Below are 20130 nucleotides of genomic sequence, written 5' to 3'. Positions count from 1 at the left end.
GGGTTGCCCTCACACATAACTCTCCAGATGGCCCTCGTGGATCACTTGCATTATCCTCCGGCTATACCAATACATAATTACTCCCTAGGTAGTATTAATACATCATTTGACCGGTAACCATCACACATCACTCAGTACGTAGTACTAATACATCGCTCTCCCGGTGGCCCTCACGCGTCACTCACCAGGTAGTCCTCCTCGCAGTATACCAAGCCCTTCACGTTGTAGAAGGCTTTTTCCCTCAGAGTACGTCCTGCAGAAGAGATAGACCCAAGGAAATATTAGGACCACATTTAGGATCTGCCCTCCATCCTATTTACCCCTTCCCCTTAATCAATGTCCCTTCCTTTCTATCATAGTGTCCCACCCCCTCTACCCATACTGGTGTGTTAAAGGTACTAATTCAGCGCCAGACAGGGGGATGCACCTACCTACTGCAAGAGTAAAGAAGGTGGACGGTGGGGGCAGCTACATGGGAAATGACCCAGGTATTCTAAGCCACAGACGCCCCGTACAAAGGGCTTCACCGGGAACAATGCATTGGGTGTACACACAGTCCAGAAACACTGCCCTATGATTAGCTGTGGAAGGGTAAAAATAGCGCCATCATAAACACGTGTAGTGGGAAATCCCTCTGGGCGGGCTGGACCTGGGAAACCTCGATCTGAAACACGTGACCAGTACGACAGAGATCTGCAAAAGGGGAGTGGGGCTTAAGCTATTCATTACGAGAAAAACAACATAACCAGAACATGGTGATGTCATTACAGCGCAGTCAGCCAAACCAGCCACCCAGTACGGCTTCAAGGGAAAATGGCTCTGTAACAGTGGGCCGGTCACATGACCGCTGATGCCCATCGGTAGGCAGCTGTGAGAGAGGAACACTGGACGAGTGGCGTTCCTGGAAGAACCAATCAGACGGTAAGTTCTTGAGCTCTGGGGAGGTGGACAGCCTCCAAAGTATCTACCAAACAGTTTGTGATGGTCATCATCCAACATGTATTGTGTGAATGTCCCCTTTTCCACCAGCTGCAGGGTGTCTCATGTTCCGTTCTGAATGGTGCTGACCAATGGCAGTGTATTAAAGTTCTGGCGGTCAGCACAAATGTTACTTTAGTAATAACAAGTTGTTCTGGGTTCGGATGTGAATAAATGTGGTACCATATAGGGAAGCATTGGGAAATGGTTAAACTGTTTGCTTCAATTACGCTTCACTAATCAATGTAAACTTCGAGAAGGTAATGTCCACGAACCAATGAAATCCCAGGGAAACATAGAAAAAGTGAATTCTGCAACTTGCAAGTGTTTCAATGGATTTCCAACCATTGTATTTCTGGGTATAAAACTATGGTTTGTATTCCATTCAGATGTCAGCCTTTCGATCAGAGCCTATCCACTGTTCCGTTTGATTTGTGCTCAGCGAGCTGTAATAAACAATGTTGCTTCTTGCCCGGTGTTTACTCTACTTTTTGAGTATGTGGTTTTTATTATGCTTTAATTGGTGGACCCCTGACTACATTTTTGGAGGTCCCAGCGAGATATCCCAATCTTCCCCGGACCACTGAGGGTATCCAGGCCGTACTCCCCGGGGGAGCGTGTCTGGCGACAGACCTGTTCACTGCGCATCAATGAGGAGGCTTGCAGATGCTGAGTTCAAAGGTCTGCCAGGTCCAGAGCACCGTCTTGCGATCAGTAGAAGGTTGAGCCTGCGGTGGAGGCTCACTGCTGAGGGGACTCAAGAGTATCCAGGACCCGAGTATAACCATGCAAGAAGATGCTGCATAATAGTGCATTCGTACGGCGGGGGAGGACAGATTCTTTTACGGTGTATAGGACGCATCCATGGAGAAGGGAGGATGATCGGCCGTAGTAGTGTAGATATTAGAGCGTACCACTGGATAGGGAGTGGGTGCTGGTGTGGGCACGCCTGCAGTAGAGCGGGAGAGGTGCGTATTGTGTGGCAAACTCCATTAGACAGGAGTGGCACACCATGTAGGTGATTGTATAGTTGAGTCATTCAGTGGTGAGGGCTTGTGGTGGACGAATCAGCACCAAGAGGTATCTCATATAAAATAGCAGGCTTTTTTTGCATTTCAACAGCAGGAGTGTACCGGTGATGCATGGTTAGAACCTGGACACACTTGCGCTAACATAGGGAATGGTGATCCCGTGGAGAGGGCTGTCAAGTACTAACATTGAGTGAGTGTTGGGGCCAGAGTGAACATTGAGAGGTGTGATTGGGAATAAAAGAAAAAAGGGGAAGAGTTGGGAGAACAGGGGGAGGAGGGAACACAGGGTAGTAGAATAAAAAGAAAGGAAATGATGGCTTATGTGGACTGCCCCCTAGACCACATGTGCCGCAAATTGCCCCAGTATCACGATAAACTATTAAAATATAATGTTCAGTGGGCTGGGAGACTGCAGGGCAGTGGTTCCATGTATGGCCAGGGGAAGGGACATTTGACAGTAAGATAACAGAGAATATATTCTCGTACCTATTAACGAAATATAAAGGTTCTAAGCTAACAAGCAGGCAAAACATATTGGGTCTCTGGAAATTATAAAAGGAGACTAAAGGGGAAAAATTGAAGAAAGAAGAAGAAGAGACTGTGGGAGGGGGCACTATGGGTTGTATCCCACTTTGCAACCAGCCGCCGGGTATAACAGCCCTTGTTGGAAAACCTCAAAGGACAATCAGGGGAAAACCATGGGGTGGGAGAGAAAAAGAAGCACAAAGAGCAGAGGTGCACATGCAGGACAAAAGAAAATATCTAGCGGATATAGAAAAGAATCCGCGCCAACAGGTGGATGCATTATTTAGGGAAGCAGAACGGGTGACAGGGGAGGAGATGAGGAGGAAGAGCAAGGGGGATATGGGAGAATGGCTATCGGGAAGAATAAAATTCAAATTAGATGGGGAGGAAGAAGAGGAAGAAACAAAGAAAAACGATGAAGGGGATGAGGATGATGCAGCCTCAGACAAAGGGTTATTAGGCGACAGAAAATAACAGGGTTGTGACAGGGACTGGTCCACCTCCTTACCTACTACGACAGGGCAGTTAAAAATGGGGTTAACACAAGCTGTCAGAGGGAGAGATGGGACCTCAGACATGGGTAATGCTGTTACCACAGAAGGGACGAAGGGTAACCTATTATGTGACCTGGCAAACAATGGACCGGAACAACCTAATATGTAGCCTGCCCTCCCTCGTAGCTAGTGCCGTTAAATGGATACAGGCACTTGAGAAAAAGACAGCGGGGTGACGCTGGCAATGGAAGATATGAAAAGTTTGTTTGCCGCAATTATAGAACAGGCAGATACACTTTGAAATCAGGCTGACTATAAAGGAGTGAAATTGAGCACCAATGCTCATGACGGATCTCTATTTAACAATTATCGAGCACATGTCTGGATGGGTCTAAGGGCCTCATTACGAACCCGATGCTAAACCATGGGGCTATAAGCACCATGGTCCATGCCGGGATCCGCCATGGTGAATGGCGGAATTACCGCCCCATTCCAAGTTTGGCGGGGCGGTAATTCCCCATTCACCATGGGCCCTTCCCCATTCCCATTTTTGCCCAATAGGGTTCAACGGGAATGGGGAAGGCGCTAAGTACGGTGCCGCAAATTGCGGCACCGTACTTAGCACCAAGGTCCCTTTGCGGCACCCTACTTTAACGGCTAGTAAAACCAGCCGTTAAGGTCGGGTCCCGCAAAGGGACCTCGTAATCAGGCGTTAAGGGTTTAACAGCACCGACACCTTTTACGGCGCCGTTAAACCCTTAACGCCAGGGTCATAATGAGGCCCTAAGAAGCATGTATGCAGACAGCTATAACCTGGGGACAGTGATGGCGTATAAAATGAAAGGTGGCCAAGACCCATCTGAATATATAAAGCGAGTTCAGGATTTATGGACCCAAGAGACGCGAAGGTCCTGAGACGAATGCATACCATTGTTCTATCACATACTAGTAAAAGGACTGCCAGCAGAAGTACAGGCTTCCTTGGATAAGGTAGTGGGTATAGAAGCTAAGGGCTGGCCTGAAATACAAGGAACAATAGTACATTACTGTAAGAGGAAGGAGGAAAGCGAGAGGCAGGTAGCCAAGAATGCAGCAAATGCAGAAAACAAATGAGTACAAAAGAAACTGGCCAAATACACCATGGAAGGAGCACTGTTGGTGCCAGATGCTGCTGCCGTGGTGTCAGCACCACAAGGAGGGTTTCCCGTAGGACAAACACCAAAACAAGGCGAGTACATGAAGCCGCAGTATGAACCACATGGGGAACGCCAGCACAGGGAAATAACAAGCATGGGGGATACTTTCCTATAGGAAGAGGGTTTTCACAACAGGAAAGAGGGGGGTATCGACCAACAGGATACATGGTTTTTGGACAATGCTACATATGTCAGAACATGGGATACGTGGCGCGCACCTGTCCATTTATGCAACAGGCACAGGCAACCCAAGTAGCGCAACAGCAGGGGCTTCAGTGGCAGCAGATGCAGTGTCCTCCAGGGCAGTTACAAACCAGCGCAGGTGCCAGCACAGCAGGGAGGAGTGACGTCCCAAGGAAGGAAAACCAACAGCGGGATAACTATTCCAGCAATGGTTGAGCCACCTGCAGTAGCAGCCGGAACCACGGTGGTGCTAGGGCAAAACGTGGTGCCCTCCAGCCTTTTTTCCTTTGCAGATGGGGAGCAGGTGCAAGTGGATCTAGGTCACCTGGCCTAAGCCCTGCCCACTTTCTTAGCCTTGCCTCTTCATTTTGCTCTTAACTCTTAGATCAAGGGTGTCTAGCGCCCGGGCGTCCGAAGCGAAAGGCACACCAAGAAAAGGGCAATTCCTGTTTGGGCCTGTTCGGACCCAGTACCCGAACAACTGCCCAGACAGCCGGTAAGCATGCACCAACATGTATCTACTCCCTCTGTCCCCACAGGCCATCCCCACCTCTGGTCCCCTGTGATGTTCTGGTGTGCCCCCCCTTCTCGCATACATAAGTTGCCTGTTTTGCTTGATTCTTCTACCCTGCTTCCCCTCCCCCCTCCAATCTTCACCCCTCCTATGTCCTACATCTGCAGGAGTCTGTCCTGATACATTCTGCTTTCACCAACAACGCCTTTTGCAAACGCTTGGATTTGACTTTTATGGACTTCATTGACTCACGGTGCGTCACCCTCTCTCAACTCTCATTCTGGACTTCCCCTGCATCTTGTACTCATGGTGGCCTTGAATCATGCTGTTCCCATTTTCATCTTGACTCCTGGCTTGTATTTGCTGTTCTCTCGCAAAATTATGTGTTACTACTGACTTCTGCAATTGTATTCACTCTCCCCTCTTGCTTCTCCACTTTTTCACTGCCCACTCTCTGTTCTCTCTTCCTCTCCCCTTTCCCCTTTTCCTATCGCCTCCCCTCACTTTCTTCTATGCACTTACTCTATCAGAATTGTACTTGACCTAGTATGATAGCAACCTTGTTTGTCTCCTTCCCCTCCCCTACTTCCAGTACTATCTGAAATGTCGTCAGGCCTAATACGCTAGTCCCTTTCTGAACACCTCTCCCTCACCTTTTGTTAATCTCTGGCTCTACCAGAAATGTCATCAGGCCTAGTACAGTAGTTGCCTGTGTGTTTCAATTTCCTTCCCACTCTCCACCTCCCTTCCTTAGCTCTTGCACTATCTGAAGTGTAGTCAGGCCGAGTACGATAGTTAATTTCACATTCTTATTGTTCATGGCCTGTAAGAATGTCATTGTATTTTCCCTTGTTCCCTCCCTTGCCTTGAAGCGCTTTGAAACACATTGTGTATAGGCGCGATATAAATAAACTATCATATCATTACACAGGGGTCAGCGTGGTAGGAGGGAACACTTTCCCATTCCTGCCGAATAGCACACAGCAATAGGAGGGCCCACAGAAAAACCAAGCGTTTCCAGTCCTGGTAGTAACTGACGACCCCGAAGAGGAACCCGAGGTGGCAGTAAAAATAGGGCTAAGAGAGTTCTCGTATCTCATGGATACAGGAGCAACCAAATCCTGCATCAGGGATGTGGGGAGGGCTTGGGAAGGGGGGGGTGTGTTGGGGGGGGGGAGTCCCGTTAACTAACACAATGATGGATACACAGGGCTTTTCTGGGGCGGTGGTCGCGGTTCCAGTAACAAAAGATTTATCATTAACCATAGGGACACAACACCTCATAGCTCCCTTACTGTACTCCAAAGACACACCCATGAATATCTTCGGGAGAGATCTGCTTAGCAACCTGAATGCAACCATATAATTCACAGAGAAAGGGATGGTGTGCTCCACGCCCAGCATTTACTATGCCCAGGTAGCAGCTCTTCTCTTGGCAGCTCACGTGCAAAGCACCTTGCAAGCACAGCCACTATACCACAGCATGTTCCTGTACTGGGTCGAAGTTCTGCTAGGATGGGTCCCAGGAATACAGGGGAAGGTGTTCTAACTGGCTTCGGACCACAGTGCCAGAAGGATGACTTAAAAGGGGGAAAAATGGTGTTACAGCTGGAAAAAGCGGGGATACTCAAAGACATGGTTATTCTGTGTGGAACAAACGTTGACAACATGGAGTGACGAACAGTGCTGTGCATTGACCCCACCTTGATAATTACTGGAGTATTGGATGAACAGTTGTTTGCCGATGACGAGGAGGAAGGGGAGATGGTGTTCCAGATACAGATACCTTACCCAGTTCAGATATTGGAAAAAATTGTTCCCATTTTAACACAATAGTGAAGAAGGTAAACACACACACAGAGGGAGATCTCAAAAGGGTGCCGGGTGAGTTGTGGACCAAGGGGCCTTATGATGTGGGGGTAATGAAAGTTATTGGGGCACTAAAAATAAATCTGAAACAGGGGCCCTGCTGCCCCAGGCAAACCAATACCCATTGACCAGAGAAGCAGATGAAGGGATATATTCTACTTTGCACGCATTATGACATCTGCATCGACCTGTAATACGGCCATCTATCCGATAAAAAAAAATCAAAGGGCGTGTCATGGCGTTTCATCTAGGATTTGCACCCCCTAAATGAAGTGGTGGAAGCAGAATTTCCTGTGGTTCCAAACCCTGCAACAATATTGTGCAATATCTCAGCAACTGCAAAGTACTTCATGGTCATAGACTGGAAAAATGCCTTCTTCTCTACACCTTTGCACCCAGACTCAAGATATCTGACCGCCTTCCCGTATCGCGGAACTAGATTCAAACACACTTGTTTGCCCCATGGGTACTGAAAATCACCCAGTATTTTAAATAGGATAATACAAATGGATCTATGCAATGTGCAAACATCAAGCATTGTGATTCAATATGTTGACGAGGTGCTAATATGTAGTGAGATAGAAGACGAGTGTAGGACAGACTCAGTACACATTTTGTCACTACTTGCAGAGAAAGGGTATAAGGTGGATATGGCAAAATTACAGTATTGCCTAGAAGAGGCTGCATACCTAGGGCAAATAATATCCATGGAAGGGTGTAGGATAACACCTGAAAGAACACAGGCCATTCATTCCACCGCCCACCCACGAACAGTGAAAAAGATGCAGAGGTTTCTAGGTATATGCAATTACTTTAGAGCAAGGTTATTGGATTATGCCACAGTCACAAAACGCCTACTACAGGGCCCTAAGGAAGCACAAAAAGAGAAGAGGGACATTAAATAGACATCTGAAATTAATGAAGGTTTCACAGAACTAAAAGACGCCACGGCACATGCACCAGTGTTAGCTACCTCAAATTACAGCGGTAGGATGTCTGGTACATATGACCTTGTGCAGGACTAGGGGTATGTTCCACAGGCATACAGTGGAAGTAAAGTGGATTGATGAGGGAGAGGAGGTGTACGAGGACAACTTCATACAGCTAGAAAGTATGGCCCAATAGGAGAAGAGTAAGCACCTGGTTCTGTAATGTGTAACAGAGGGGGCAAAACAGGGAAAACAGGTGTCCACGGTCCATAAAAGAATATACTGTAAGAGCACCACAGGGTACGATGTGCCATGGTGCCACACCAGAACCTTGATGCTAATCTAGGGTTCGGTGCTGCACAATGGAAAGTGGAATGTTATGTTCTGTTAATGTTATTTATAGAGCGCACGTTCACCCGAGGGTATCTTGGCGCTGAGAGTGGGAAGGCTACAGGCAAGGAGGCGGCCAGCCAAGAACAAATATACCTAGAAGAGATAGGTCTTCAGAATGGTGCAGTGCCGTGCAGAAGGACTGGTGGACCTCAAAGAACGGGTGGTTATAAAAAGCCGCTCACACATTAGTCTTTGTGTTTCAGAGCAAATGGAACAATAATGCTGGGGATGAATACCAGTTGCAGGAGCACGATGGACATTGCGGCGTTGCAAAAGGGGACTACAGCTGTGATGGACACCTGGTGGGCGTGTGGAACAAGAGCATACGCCCAGCTACCACCAGACTGGATGGGGTTGTGCGCACTAATAACCCTCCATAATTCTATTTTAGTTGTGCACTGCGCAGACTTGATGCCACTCAGTGAATTGTTCGCGTATAAAGAAAAAGTGCCAGCAGAAATACAAACAAACACATGGTAACAAGGAAGAAAAGGTCCAGCAGCAACTACATCTCAGCGGAATCCACCTAGAGCCTAGAGAACATTCCACGCCATCTGAAATTTTTCAGCTCAGCATCTGTCTTTTTTACCTCTCTCCTCCTTCCTGTGGTACAAGCGGCAGCCACTGCAAAGTGGTTGCAGATCACACGCTACAAACTGCTTCAACTGGCAAATGCCAACCGAAAAGGGACTCAACGCAGTGCGTGAAGAGCTGCAAGGCCTATGATTAATGACCCTCCAAAATCGTTACATTTTGGATCTTATGACAGTGATGGGGGAGGGGTGTGCCATAAAATAGGGAGCGAGTGCTGTACTGCAATTCCCGCTAATGATGCTGCAAATGGAACAATCACAGACACATTAGAGGGAATAAGAAAAATACACGAGAGAATGGCAAAAGAAACGCAAGACATTTCATCAGCAACCTGCCTGGATTCATTATTCATGGGGGCACCCACCAGGCTTGTAGCAGCATTTAAGATAATTGCCCCTGTGCTCATCGCTATCCTCATCACCACCTGTATCTGTTGTCTGATCATCCATTGGTGTAAATGCCACCAGCATAAGAAAGGTTACATAATGGCATTACAAAAAATGAAGGTCGAGACGGTATTAGGTGAGGAGCACCCCAGTATGAATGAAAGAGAGAATTAAGTAGAAGAACTGTTCACAGCACCCCCACAAGACTTGGAAAATTACAAAGCATTATGGGGAGAGTGTTCACCTGATGGAACAAAGATACTGAGGAGGATTTGGATGGATACGAGGAGGAAGGGGATATGACCATGGTAACAAGGGTGTGGGTGCGGAAGGAAAAGGGATGAGAGGGACAGACATGTCGATTGAAAGATTGATCGAAAGGGGGGAATGTGTTTAAGGTGCTAATTCAGCGCCAGACAGGGGGGCGTACCCACCAACTGTAAGAGTAAAGAAAGGGGACGTTGGGGGCAGCTACATGGGAAATGACCCAGTTATTCTAAGCCACAGACGCCCCGCACAAAGGGCTTCACCAGGAACTGTAAGAGGTAATGATGCATTGGGTGTGCACACAGTCCAAAGACACTGCCCTATGATTAGCTAAAGAAGGGGAAGTGTAAAAATAGCACCATCATAAACACATGTAGTGGGAAATCCCTTGGGGCAGGTTGGACCTGGGAAACCTTGATCTGAAACATGTGACCAGTATGACAGGTTTCTGCAAAAGGGGTGTGGGGCTTAAGCTACTCATTATGAGAAAAACTACATAACTAGAACAAGGTGATGTAATTACAGGACGGTCAGCCAAACCAGCCACCCAGTACGGCAGCTGGAAAACATTGCTCTGTACCAGTGTACGGTCACACGCTCGGTGATGCCCATCGGCAGGCGAATGTGGGAGAGGAACACTGGACGGAGTGGTGTTCCTGGGAGAACCAATCCAACGGTAAGTTCTTGAGCTCAGGGGAGGTGGACAGCCTCCAAAGTATCTACCACAGAGTTCGTGAAGGTCATCAACCAACAGGTATCATGTGAATGTCCCCTTTCCCACCAGCTGCAGGGTGTCTCATGTTCCGTTCTCAATGGCGCTGAACAATGGCAGTGTATTAAAGTTCTGGCGGTCAGCACAATGTTACTTTAGTAATAACAAGTTGTTCTGGGATGGTTTGTAAATAAATGTGGTACCACGTGGGGAGGCATTATAATGGGAAACTATTAAACTGTTTGCTTCAATTATGCTTCACTAATCAATGTAAACTTCGAGGAGGTGATATCCACGAACCAATGAAATCCCTCGGAAACATGGAAAAAGTGAATTCTCCTACCTGCAAGTGTTTCGATTGATTTCCAACCATAGTATTTCTTGGTATAAAACTACTGTTCGTATTCCATTCAGATGTCAGCCTTTCGATCAGAGCCTATCCACTGTTCTGCTTGATTTGTGCTCACCCAGCTGTAATAAACAGTGTTGCTTCTTGCCCAGTGTTTGCTCTACTTTTCGAGCATGTGGTTTTTAATTATGCTCTAAATGATGGACCCCTGACTATACTGGCACATGGATGGCAGGGTATCTGCTCTGAGATGAGTGTGCCCGTGGTCAGAGTGGGGCACCATCAACTGAAAGCAGCATGCTTGAACTAAGATGTCTTCCGAGGGGGCAATCAGAGTCACCCATAGAGAGGGGCGCTTAAGGGCAGAGATGGACCACTGTGAGGCTGAAAGGGGGCCCCATAAGTTGTAAGGACACCCACAATCTGAGAGAGGCATCCCGTTCAGAAAGGGGCCAATGATGTAGGCAGGGGCACATGTGTGCTGGGGAGGGTGCATGGGGCATCTAGGTACTAGGAAGGGAACAAGTTCCATCAAGAGGCTAAGATGGATGACTAATTGACTGAATTTAAAAGGTCATTTTGAGGTAATCTGAGGTCGACTCTTCACTGTTCAAAGGGTCACACTGGGCTATGAAGGTCACTGTGGGCACGGAGGGGCACACAAGGGCATAGTGAGATAACCACAGGCTGACCAGGGGAGAGATACATACCTCAGGGGTACAGGGTCCACAAGGCACCTGCTCTTAACAAAGCACTATTTTTTATAATCTGACTGCCCGGTGGTCAGAGGTCTCATTAATACATTAAGTTTGCCCATATAATGAAGGCTGTGCCAAAGCATGATTCCTGCCCTCACTGCCCCACCCCTCTACACACAAACACACACACTTTGCTGGTTTTCTTCATCACTCCTAGCTACTCCAAACTATACCAAGCCGCTTGACGGTGGTGGGGGTGAGGAGGGGTTGGGGGAAAAGTAGGTGAGAGGTGAGGGACTGCGAAAGGCAATAAATGCAGGGAGGAGACAATTGAAGGCAAACTGAATAGCCGCGCTGAAGAGGAATGCATTGGTTGTGTATGACTCACATTGGAAGCCATCAATGCAGAACGATCTCCCCCAGCTGTGACATCACATCAGTAGAACATGCAAGCCAAATTCCGTGGCCTTGACCTTACACCAGGGCAATGCATTGTTTTCTGTTCCTCCCAGGGTCTCCAGTGCGTAGATGGAAAGATTGTGAGAATAGAGTCTTGGCAGGATCCCAGGTAAAAACATTTTTTATCCATGTTGTCTATGCATTCCTCAGACCACCCTTATCTATCCCCTGCACTGCTGATCCATGAGGACAGGCCAGGGGAAAGAAAAGGGATGCTGAGGGGCCCATACACATCATACACTATATAAATGGGCACCTATCAACAACTGGGTTCATTTCTCCTGTGGGTTCCCAGTGGTATGAAAGACAACTCAAACTTTGCATGGCGGAGTATAGTCCAGTTATTGATAGCTACCCATCTACAGTCGTATGTGTTCTTCCGCTCCATATTCCTACTATACTTCCTATTGGGCGAACAAAAAGTCCCAGAAATGTGAAGTACTGTTGAGCAAATAGCCAGGCCTGGCTAAAAGTCGTGCACAATATATTATTATTAGGGTATTTATTGAGCACAAACCTAGTTTCAGGAAGCAACTAAGTGCTTTACAAGTCATAGGGGGAGGACACAGTGAGGGAAGCAGGGATACAAGGGAACGGGCAGCCAACAACGGGGGATTGAGGGGTAGACAATGTGGCAGCAAGGGATCTACAAGTAACCAGGGGAGTAAACGGGGGAGGGGCAGGGGGTGCAGATCACCCTGTCTCAGATTAGGTGGAGAGTGGATATGAGGCTACGTGACTTATACTCTGCCCTCTTTGCTCATCCTGTCTCTCGCTCTCTCTCCACCAACTATACTACACCCTTTGTTTGCCAATCTTTTTTCATAGCCCTCTTCGTACTCCCATCCCACCACTCGCCCTCAGGGCCTCATCACTCACCGCAGGTAGCGCACACAAAGCACTGAGTGTGGTAGAGACTATCCAGGGCTTGGCAGGCGTTATTCACCCCGTAGATGCCCGTATTGCATTTTATACAAGTGCCTGCAAGAAGGAAGGAGAAATCGGAGTAAGATGCAGCACAGACAAAGCCATCTCTCAAGTCCCACAGCCAGCCCCCGCTCCTACATCTGCAAGCCCGAAACCAGCAATCTACACCACTCTGTATGGCTCTGTAGTGAGGGGGTGGGGGGGAGTGTGTGAGTGTGTGAGAGAGAGAGATAAATGAGGGAGAGAGGGATGAGAGAGCGAGAGAGCGAGAGAGAGAGCGAGAGAGAGAGAGAGAGAGAGAGAGAGAGAGAGAGACATCCAGTAGAACATGCAGACTATCAGAAAGCAGTATGATTAAGCATTCTGGCAGTGACAGTTGGGGAACTGGCTATATAATGATGAGATATGAGACTGGAAAGAAGAATGTATGTGAGTCACTTTAAAGAAGGGCTGGTGGCACATCAGACATCTGCTCGCTTTCCTCAGTCTCCGAACTGATCTATTATATTACAACACTGAACACGCATGCACCGAGAATTTGTTTCATTCATACATTGCGATATGCACATGACAGCACACAACCAGCTACATGAACACAACCAGCTACAGTAGCACATGCACCATCATGATGGCCACCACACTATCCCCCTCCCTTAGTAACAATGAAGGTAAACTGTAAAGGATGTCTTGGAAGTTAAAACCAACTTAACAACAATAGTGAGAATATAAAAGGATACACTAATGTTCCGAGACGTAGTCCTTAAAACGACTTCTCCGGAAACCTCTATTTCTGTCACATTTGGTACTGATGTTGGGGTTGCGTGACTGGCATGTCCCCCACTGTAGGAACAGACTCACCTTCCTGTTCTTCCGGTCGGCTGGCCCTGGCTGTTTGGTGGGGTACAATGTGGGTGGGTGTTTGCAGGAAGCCAGTTTTGCAAGAGAACCAGGAGGGGAGTCTTCCAGGTCTGCTGGCTTCCGCCCTGCAGCACCTACATGACCAGTGACGCCTTGTTCTACTCACATGTTTGATATTCCACCAGCGTCCATCCTGTACCTTCACAGATTTTGCCAACGTGGAAGACCTCTGTAGGGCGGCTAAACTTTAACATGCCCTTGACAATGAAATCTGGTAGTCTAATCTTAAACCAGTCTCCTATTTTAAAGTGGGGTTGTAGTGTAGGGAAACGTGTATTGCATACAGCAACTCTACCTCTGGCCGCCTCCAGATCTTGACCCTCCTAGAGAATGGCAGGTAGCCATCCCAGGCACATTTTGCTCCTGCATTTCATCCATGCATCAGCTCAAAGGCATGACTAACTGCGCCTGTGAGCTCAAATCGGTTGGACCGCAGTGATATTTGGCACTCCGGCAGTGCTCAATCCTGCAGGATTAGCGAAATGTTTGCTTCTCCTGCATCACAAACTGGACACCATTGTCGCTCATAACGATGTGGGGAAACTCTTCACGCAAAGAGGCATGCGCTAAGAAGTCATTGACCAATTCATTTATAGGGTGGGCACTGAGACCAACGTCCAACCACTACAGCAAGCAGTTTACTAAGGTTCATGCATAGTGCATGTCATGGTCCACAATGTCTAGAAGGTGTCTCAAATGTTAATGGCTAAACACTTCTATGGCCCCCCCTGGGGCTTCTATGGGGAGGAGCATGGGTGGTACCAGCCCCTGGCTGGCGAGGGCTTAGGCCCTCCCACTTTGAGGCAGAACGCGGAATCTGCTGTGACCTCCAGCCCGGTACTCCAAGAAGGTGCTGCAAGGCAAGAGTTTGTCAAATGTGTGACCTTAAGAGAGTGGAGTATTTATATTTAGAATGTCATTAACCTGGTAGCAGCAACAGCAAACGCATGGAGACATAGGACAAAAGCCTACCTAAGTGACATTGCACTGTCCCATTCTCCATAGAGCACTCCACAGTCACGCCACCGAAAAGGACCTTTAACATGGCAATCAAAGAAACATCGTCCATTGGGATGTTGAGAACAGGTGGTTTTTGTGGCAGTGACAAGAATGATAGGCAATCTGTTCTCTGGTTCCTTCACCCAAAAATGTGTTGAACAGTGACGTTATATTGCTTAGTCGCAGTTATTGCCAGACAAAAAGAAACCTTGGCTAGTCTGCCTTCTGATAATGTATTGTCAAGTGAGTTGTGATCGGTCTCTAGTAGAAAATGTCTTCCCTATATGTAGGTGATTGAAGTGGCTATTGATTGTAAAAGGGGAAGTGTGTGGTGGTCTGATGGACTGTCAGACTGTGTGTGACATCACGAGTGGAGCATACGAGGACTGATAGAATGTTGTTCGCTCTTACACCTTCTCCTACAGTAGCAAACCTGCATATTCCATGCAACGCCCCAAAAGTCCGCAACCTGCAGCTGCAACCCTATGTATTACCTAAAGCATTCCAAAGCCAGCCCTCCGACTCCATTCCATATATATCCCCAAAGCCAACGTTCCTACTCCATTCCATATATCTCCCCAAAGCCAACGTCCCTACCCCATTCCAAAGAGCTCCCCAAAGCCGCCGCTCCTACACCATTTTATATATTTCTCTGCATCATCTCCATCATCCTCTCCCGCTTAGACTACTCAAATTGCCTTTACCTAGGCGCACCAGCGTTTCAGCTCAGGAAATTGCAAATAATCCAAAATGCTGCTGCTCGCCTGCTCATTAGCCTACCTCGCAGAGAACACATCGGCCCTACACAAAAGTCCTCCACTGGCTCCCTATTGATCAACGCAAAGCCATGTGCATCACTCACCGGGCCATTCAGAACACCGGCCCGGAATTCCTCCAAGACAAAGTTACTCCCTACCACCCCTCAAGGACACTCAGATCTGGCACAGCATCTCTCCTAGTTGTCCTACATTACAACTACTCCAGGCTTGGTGGATCCTCCTTCTCCGTCCAAGTGCCGATCATCTGGAACTCTCTTGCCCCTGCACATCCGCAACATTGACAATCACTTGCCATTCAGAAAGGCCCTCAAAACCTGGCTCTTCCCCTCCTCCTCTTGAAACCCTCTTGCACTCTATACTGTAGATAAGTGCACAGAAAGACTATCCCAAACCCATCAAGACACCTATCCACCCATACTCCCACAGATACCGGCAGCGTTCACAGCGGCACACCGTGAGAAATGCTTCACCCTCCACAGCCACCCCCTCACTCGCAGACTTTCATACATCACCCCTCGTCCTTCTGGGCCCCTCTACCACTGCTCAAACTTTCAATATAGGGAGACCACAACTGGCGAGACCAGCCAATCACGTTGGACCCAGAAAACGACATAGAAGATGAACTCTATCCAAGTTTACGGTATGTATACCTTGCAGCACATCAGTGGGCAGAGGCCGCAGGCACATCAACCCATCCATGCACTCCAGAATGCAGCTATGACTATGCTATTCTGGTGGTCTAGCAGTGCACATAGCCGTCCACACTGAAACCCCTGACGTACCTTAACACCTCTGCCATTAGTATACAGCGACAGCCTATGGAAAATGTCGGTCTAGCTAGGCACACATTGAATCTCCGACACTAGCACTCTATAATAAACTACCAACAGCACCCGCCCACTTGCCTGACCTCTGGGCTGCTTACTGGAGTCTAGCAAGCCCACCTAACTCCTAACCTGGCAAAAATGCACACATGCATCTTTAAATTAACTCTTAGAAACTCCCACACATGGACTGTGGTCACCAAGGGCGTTCCAACCACAAAGCGCATTGAGGCCATACTAATGGGGAAAGGGCGCTATATTGATATTGATATTTTATTTCTATCGCGGTCGTACACAAGTGTTTCAGAGCGCAACAAGGCAAGGGAGGGAAACAGGGGAGACCAAAACAGCAATCTTACTAGGCCCAGTGACATTGAGAACGCTCAAGTGCATGGGAGAGGGGGAGAGGAAGAGTGCATGGAAGGGGGGAGAAGTGGAACGTGCGAACCAAAGGAGAAACAAATAATATAGGCAACAAACAGTGGTAGTGCAGACAGCAATTTGCAAGTACTAGGTTTAAGGCAACAGACAGGGTAGATCTGATAAGTGCAGGAAGAAAAGGGTGGGGGGCTGTTTGGGTACAGATACATACCCCAGTGCAAGGGGTGGCCCGGAGGCAGTGCAGGAGGGTGGCAGGGTGAGCAGGTACCTGGGCCCGGAGGACAGAGGGTGGCCAGCAGGGGAGCAAAGACAGAAGAAAAGAGGAAGGTCTTGAGGTGCTTCCGGAGATGGTTCTCCTCAAGTTTTAGAGTGGCAGGGAGGCTGTTCCAGAGGGAGGCCCCAGTCGAAGACAGAGATCTACCCCCAGCTTGTTTCTTTGAAAAACGACTGACCCTGAGGGAGTTAGAGGTAGCGGAGCGAAGAGCTCGAGAGGGGAGGTATTTGCGGAGGGGTAGCTGAAGGTAATTTGGACCCAGTCACCAGAAAGCCTTGTGGACAATACAGAGGGTTTTGAATGTAATCCTTGCATCCACTGGGAGCCAATGGAGAGATTTCAGAGCTGGAGAGATACGATCCCAGGGCTTGAGGCCAAGGACAAGTCTCGCAGTCCTATTCTGGATTAGTTGCAGAGGCCGGAGAGTGGAGGCAGGTAGATTTAGAAAGAGGCTGTTACAATAGTCCAACCTAGACAGAACCAGAGCTTGGGATACCATGAGGTTCTGGGGGAAGGAGAGGAAAGGTAGAGTACCTCTGAGGAGGTGCAGTAGGAAGTTTGACTTTTTAGAGACCTCAGAGTTGTGGGTGGAGAAGGAAAGGGTGCAGTCAAAGATGACCCTGAGGTTCTTAGCATCGCAGGTGGGGGTAGGAGGAGGGCCAAGGGAAGCCGGTCAGAGAGTGAGGGGAAAGGATGGTGAAGGTGTGCCGATGAGGAGGATCTCCGCCTTACTGGCATTCAGACAAAGATCATTGGCGGCACACCAATCTTAAATGGCAGTTAGGCAATCAGAGATGAGAGAGGGAGAGGAGGTGGCAGAGGGCAGCCTGAAAAGGAGTTGAGTGTCGTCAGCGTAGCACTGGAAATTTGAGCAGAAAATGGCAATGCAGTGGGCGAGAGTTGCCAGGTATTGCTTGAAAAGCCAGGGCAAGAGGTTAGACCCCTGGGGAACACCACAGGTATAGAGGAAGATAGATGATAGGAAGGACCCAAGTTGGACCTGGAAGATAGATGATAGGAAGGACCCAAGTTGGACCTGGGAGGGTCGATCAGAGAGAAAAGAGGTCAGCCAGGCCAGAGCCTGATCAGTGATACCCAGGTTTTCACGGAGACGGTTGAGCAGGATGGTATGGTTGACTGTGTCGAAGGCAGAAGAGAAATCGAGGACGATGAGGACAGAGGGAATGTTAGAGTCAAGGTTGGAGAGCAGATCTTTGCGGATGTTCAGGAGAGCAGTTTTCATGCTCTGGCAGCTCTAAAGCCAGACTGGTGGTCATGGAGACAGCCAACAGAATTGGAATGAAGGTTAAGCTGAGAGATGGCCACCTTTTCCAGGAGTTTGCCCAGAAAGGGAGTAATGGAAATTGGCCGATAGTTAGCTGGACAAGAAGGATTAGCTGTGGGTTTCTTGAGGAAAGGATGCACCAGGGAGTGCTTCAGAGGGGAGGGGAAGGATCCTGAGGCAAAGGAGTGGTTGCAAAAATCAGCAAGGGCCGGAGCGAGGGTGTCAATGTGGCACTGCAAAGAGCCTGAGAGGCAACAGGAGGGGTAGAGAGTGCAGCAGGGTTGGCCAGCTCCTTGCAGATTTTAAAGGAATACTGCACTCCGAAATATTATTGGGAAAAAAGATGGCCAATAATAAAAAAAAATATAAAAAATATTTTTTCTAATAGTCCCTATGTAAATAAAGTATTGAGCAAATGAAGCTCAAACTTTAAAATGGGAAGCACTAGGAGGCATCCATTTTGTGAAATGGACGGCGCATGTGCTTGCCCTTGCGGCACTAAGGAAGCAAAAGCCAGCTAGCTGTAGTAAACAAAAGCTACCACTGGGTGGCTTTTGCTTCATTGGTGCCGGAGGACGGAGACCAGAGACTGCAGGCAGGAAAGATGCATCTTGGTAAGTGCTCATTTCTTTTTTTTAAATAAGCACTAGCTGCAGTTTTTTTCCTAGGTTTTCCAGGCTGGAGGAACCCGGAAAACTTAGAAATAAAACCACAGCTTTTAAAGCGTTGTATTTATGTTTGCGGTAGCTTCAGCTTGGAACCCCCTGGGCTCCAAGATGAAGCTACCGCAAACATAAATACAACGTTGTTGTATTTTAAAACGCTGCAGGTTTCTTTCTAAGTTTCTCGCGCTCCTCTGAGTCGGAGAAGCCCAAGAAACTTGGAAAGAAAAAACGCAGCGTTTTTGAAACACAACTGCGTTGTGTTTCTACCTACTGTGGCTATCAATTTGGGTCCCCAGAGACCCAAAGTGATAGCTTCGGCAGGCAGAAACACAACGCGGTTGTGTTTCCATGCCAATGTGTTTCTGCCTGCCTTGGATTTCACTTTGGGTCTCCGGGGCTCTGCCGGGGGACCCCGCGAGCCCCAAAGTGAAAGCCGCTGCAGGCAGAAACACACTGCGGGTGTTTTGAAATGCTGCAGTGCTTCTCACTGCAGCAGCTTTCGCGTGGAGTCTCCTGGGCTCCCCCAACCCTGAGGGAGTCTAGAAGACTCCAGGCGAAAGCTGCCGCAGTGAGAAATACAACGTTGTTGTATTTGTAAATGCTGCAGTATTTACAAATCCAACAACGTTGTTATTCTGAATGCGGCAGCTTTCGCTTGGAGTTTCCTGGACTCCCTTGGGGTTGGGGGAGCCCAGGAGACTGCACGCGAAAGCTGCCGCAGTCAGAATAGCAACGTTGTTGTACTTATGATTTCTGTGGTTTTCCAACCACAGCAATCACAAATACAACAACGTTGTATTTTTTATTGACGCGCCACGGCTTTTTGCCTTCATTTTATGTTTTCTGTGCTTCCCTGGGCTTGGTGAGCATCGAAAACGTAAAATGAAAATGAAGGCAGCCTCCTCAGCTCTGCTCTGGCTGCAGTAAGCAAAAGCTCCCAGTAGGGGGCTTTTGTTGCTTGTTTAGTGCCGCCAGGGCAGAGCTGAGGAGGCTGCCTGAAATCACAAAATGGATGCTCCCACGTAAACACTTTGAGCCTTGTTTGCTCAAAGTGTTTACATAGGAACTTTCATTCAAAATATGTCTAAACTATGTTTTAGACTATTGGCCATCATTTTAACACTATTCCTTTAAAGTGTTCGGCCGAGTTGTTAGATGCCGCAGAGACACAAGCTCGAATGTGGACTCACTTCTTGGTGAAGACAGAGAGTCGATATTGCCTTTGTAGCAGGCTACAGGCCAGTTTGTCAGAGGATGAACAAGAAGCCCTCCATTTCCTCTCAGCTGCCCTGCACTTAAGTTTAAGTGTAGCTAGGTCAGAGTCATCAGAGTCATACCAGGAATTGTACTTGGCCTTGGACTTCAAACGGATCCTCATGACAGGGGCAAGAGCATCAAGAGAATCAGAAATTGCAGAGTAGAGCAGAGACAGGGCTGTGTCAGGATGTGAGACAGTCAGAGGTGGAGGGGCGGGGGGGGGATGAGAAAGTGGTGGCAAAAG

The 20130-nt window shown here is 48.2% G+C and overlaps 1 protein-coding gene across 1 annotated transcript in view; it reads right to left on the bottom strand.

The window, feature by feature from the left end:
• Positions 1-20130, bottom strand: part of AJUBA (ajuba LIM protein) — a 154261-nt gene that overhangs the window by 92345 nt on the left and 41786 nt on the right. The window contains exons 2-3 of the mRNA XM_069633840.1: positions 12457-12558; positions 186-253 (exon numbers count right to left, since the gene is read on the bottom strand). Of these exons, the coding sequence (XP_069489941.1) occupies positions 186-253; positions 12457-12558 (170 nt within the window). The remainder of the gene's footprint in view (positions 1-185; positions 254-12456; positions 12559-20130) is intronic.

Source organism: Ambystoma mexicanum, chromosome 13 (assembly GCF_040938575.1).
Source record: "Ambystoma mexicanum isolate Mex_15411 chromosome 13, UKY_AmexF1_1, whole genome shotgun sequence".
Lineage (NCBI taxonomy): Eukaryota > Metazoa > Chordata > Amphibia > Caudata > Ambystomatidae > Ambystoma > Ambystoma mexicanum.
Note: the sequence above shows the minus strand (reverse complement) of the source record. Positions and strands in the feature narration are given on the sequence as shown.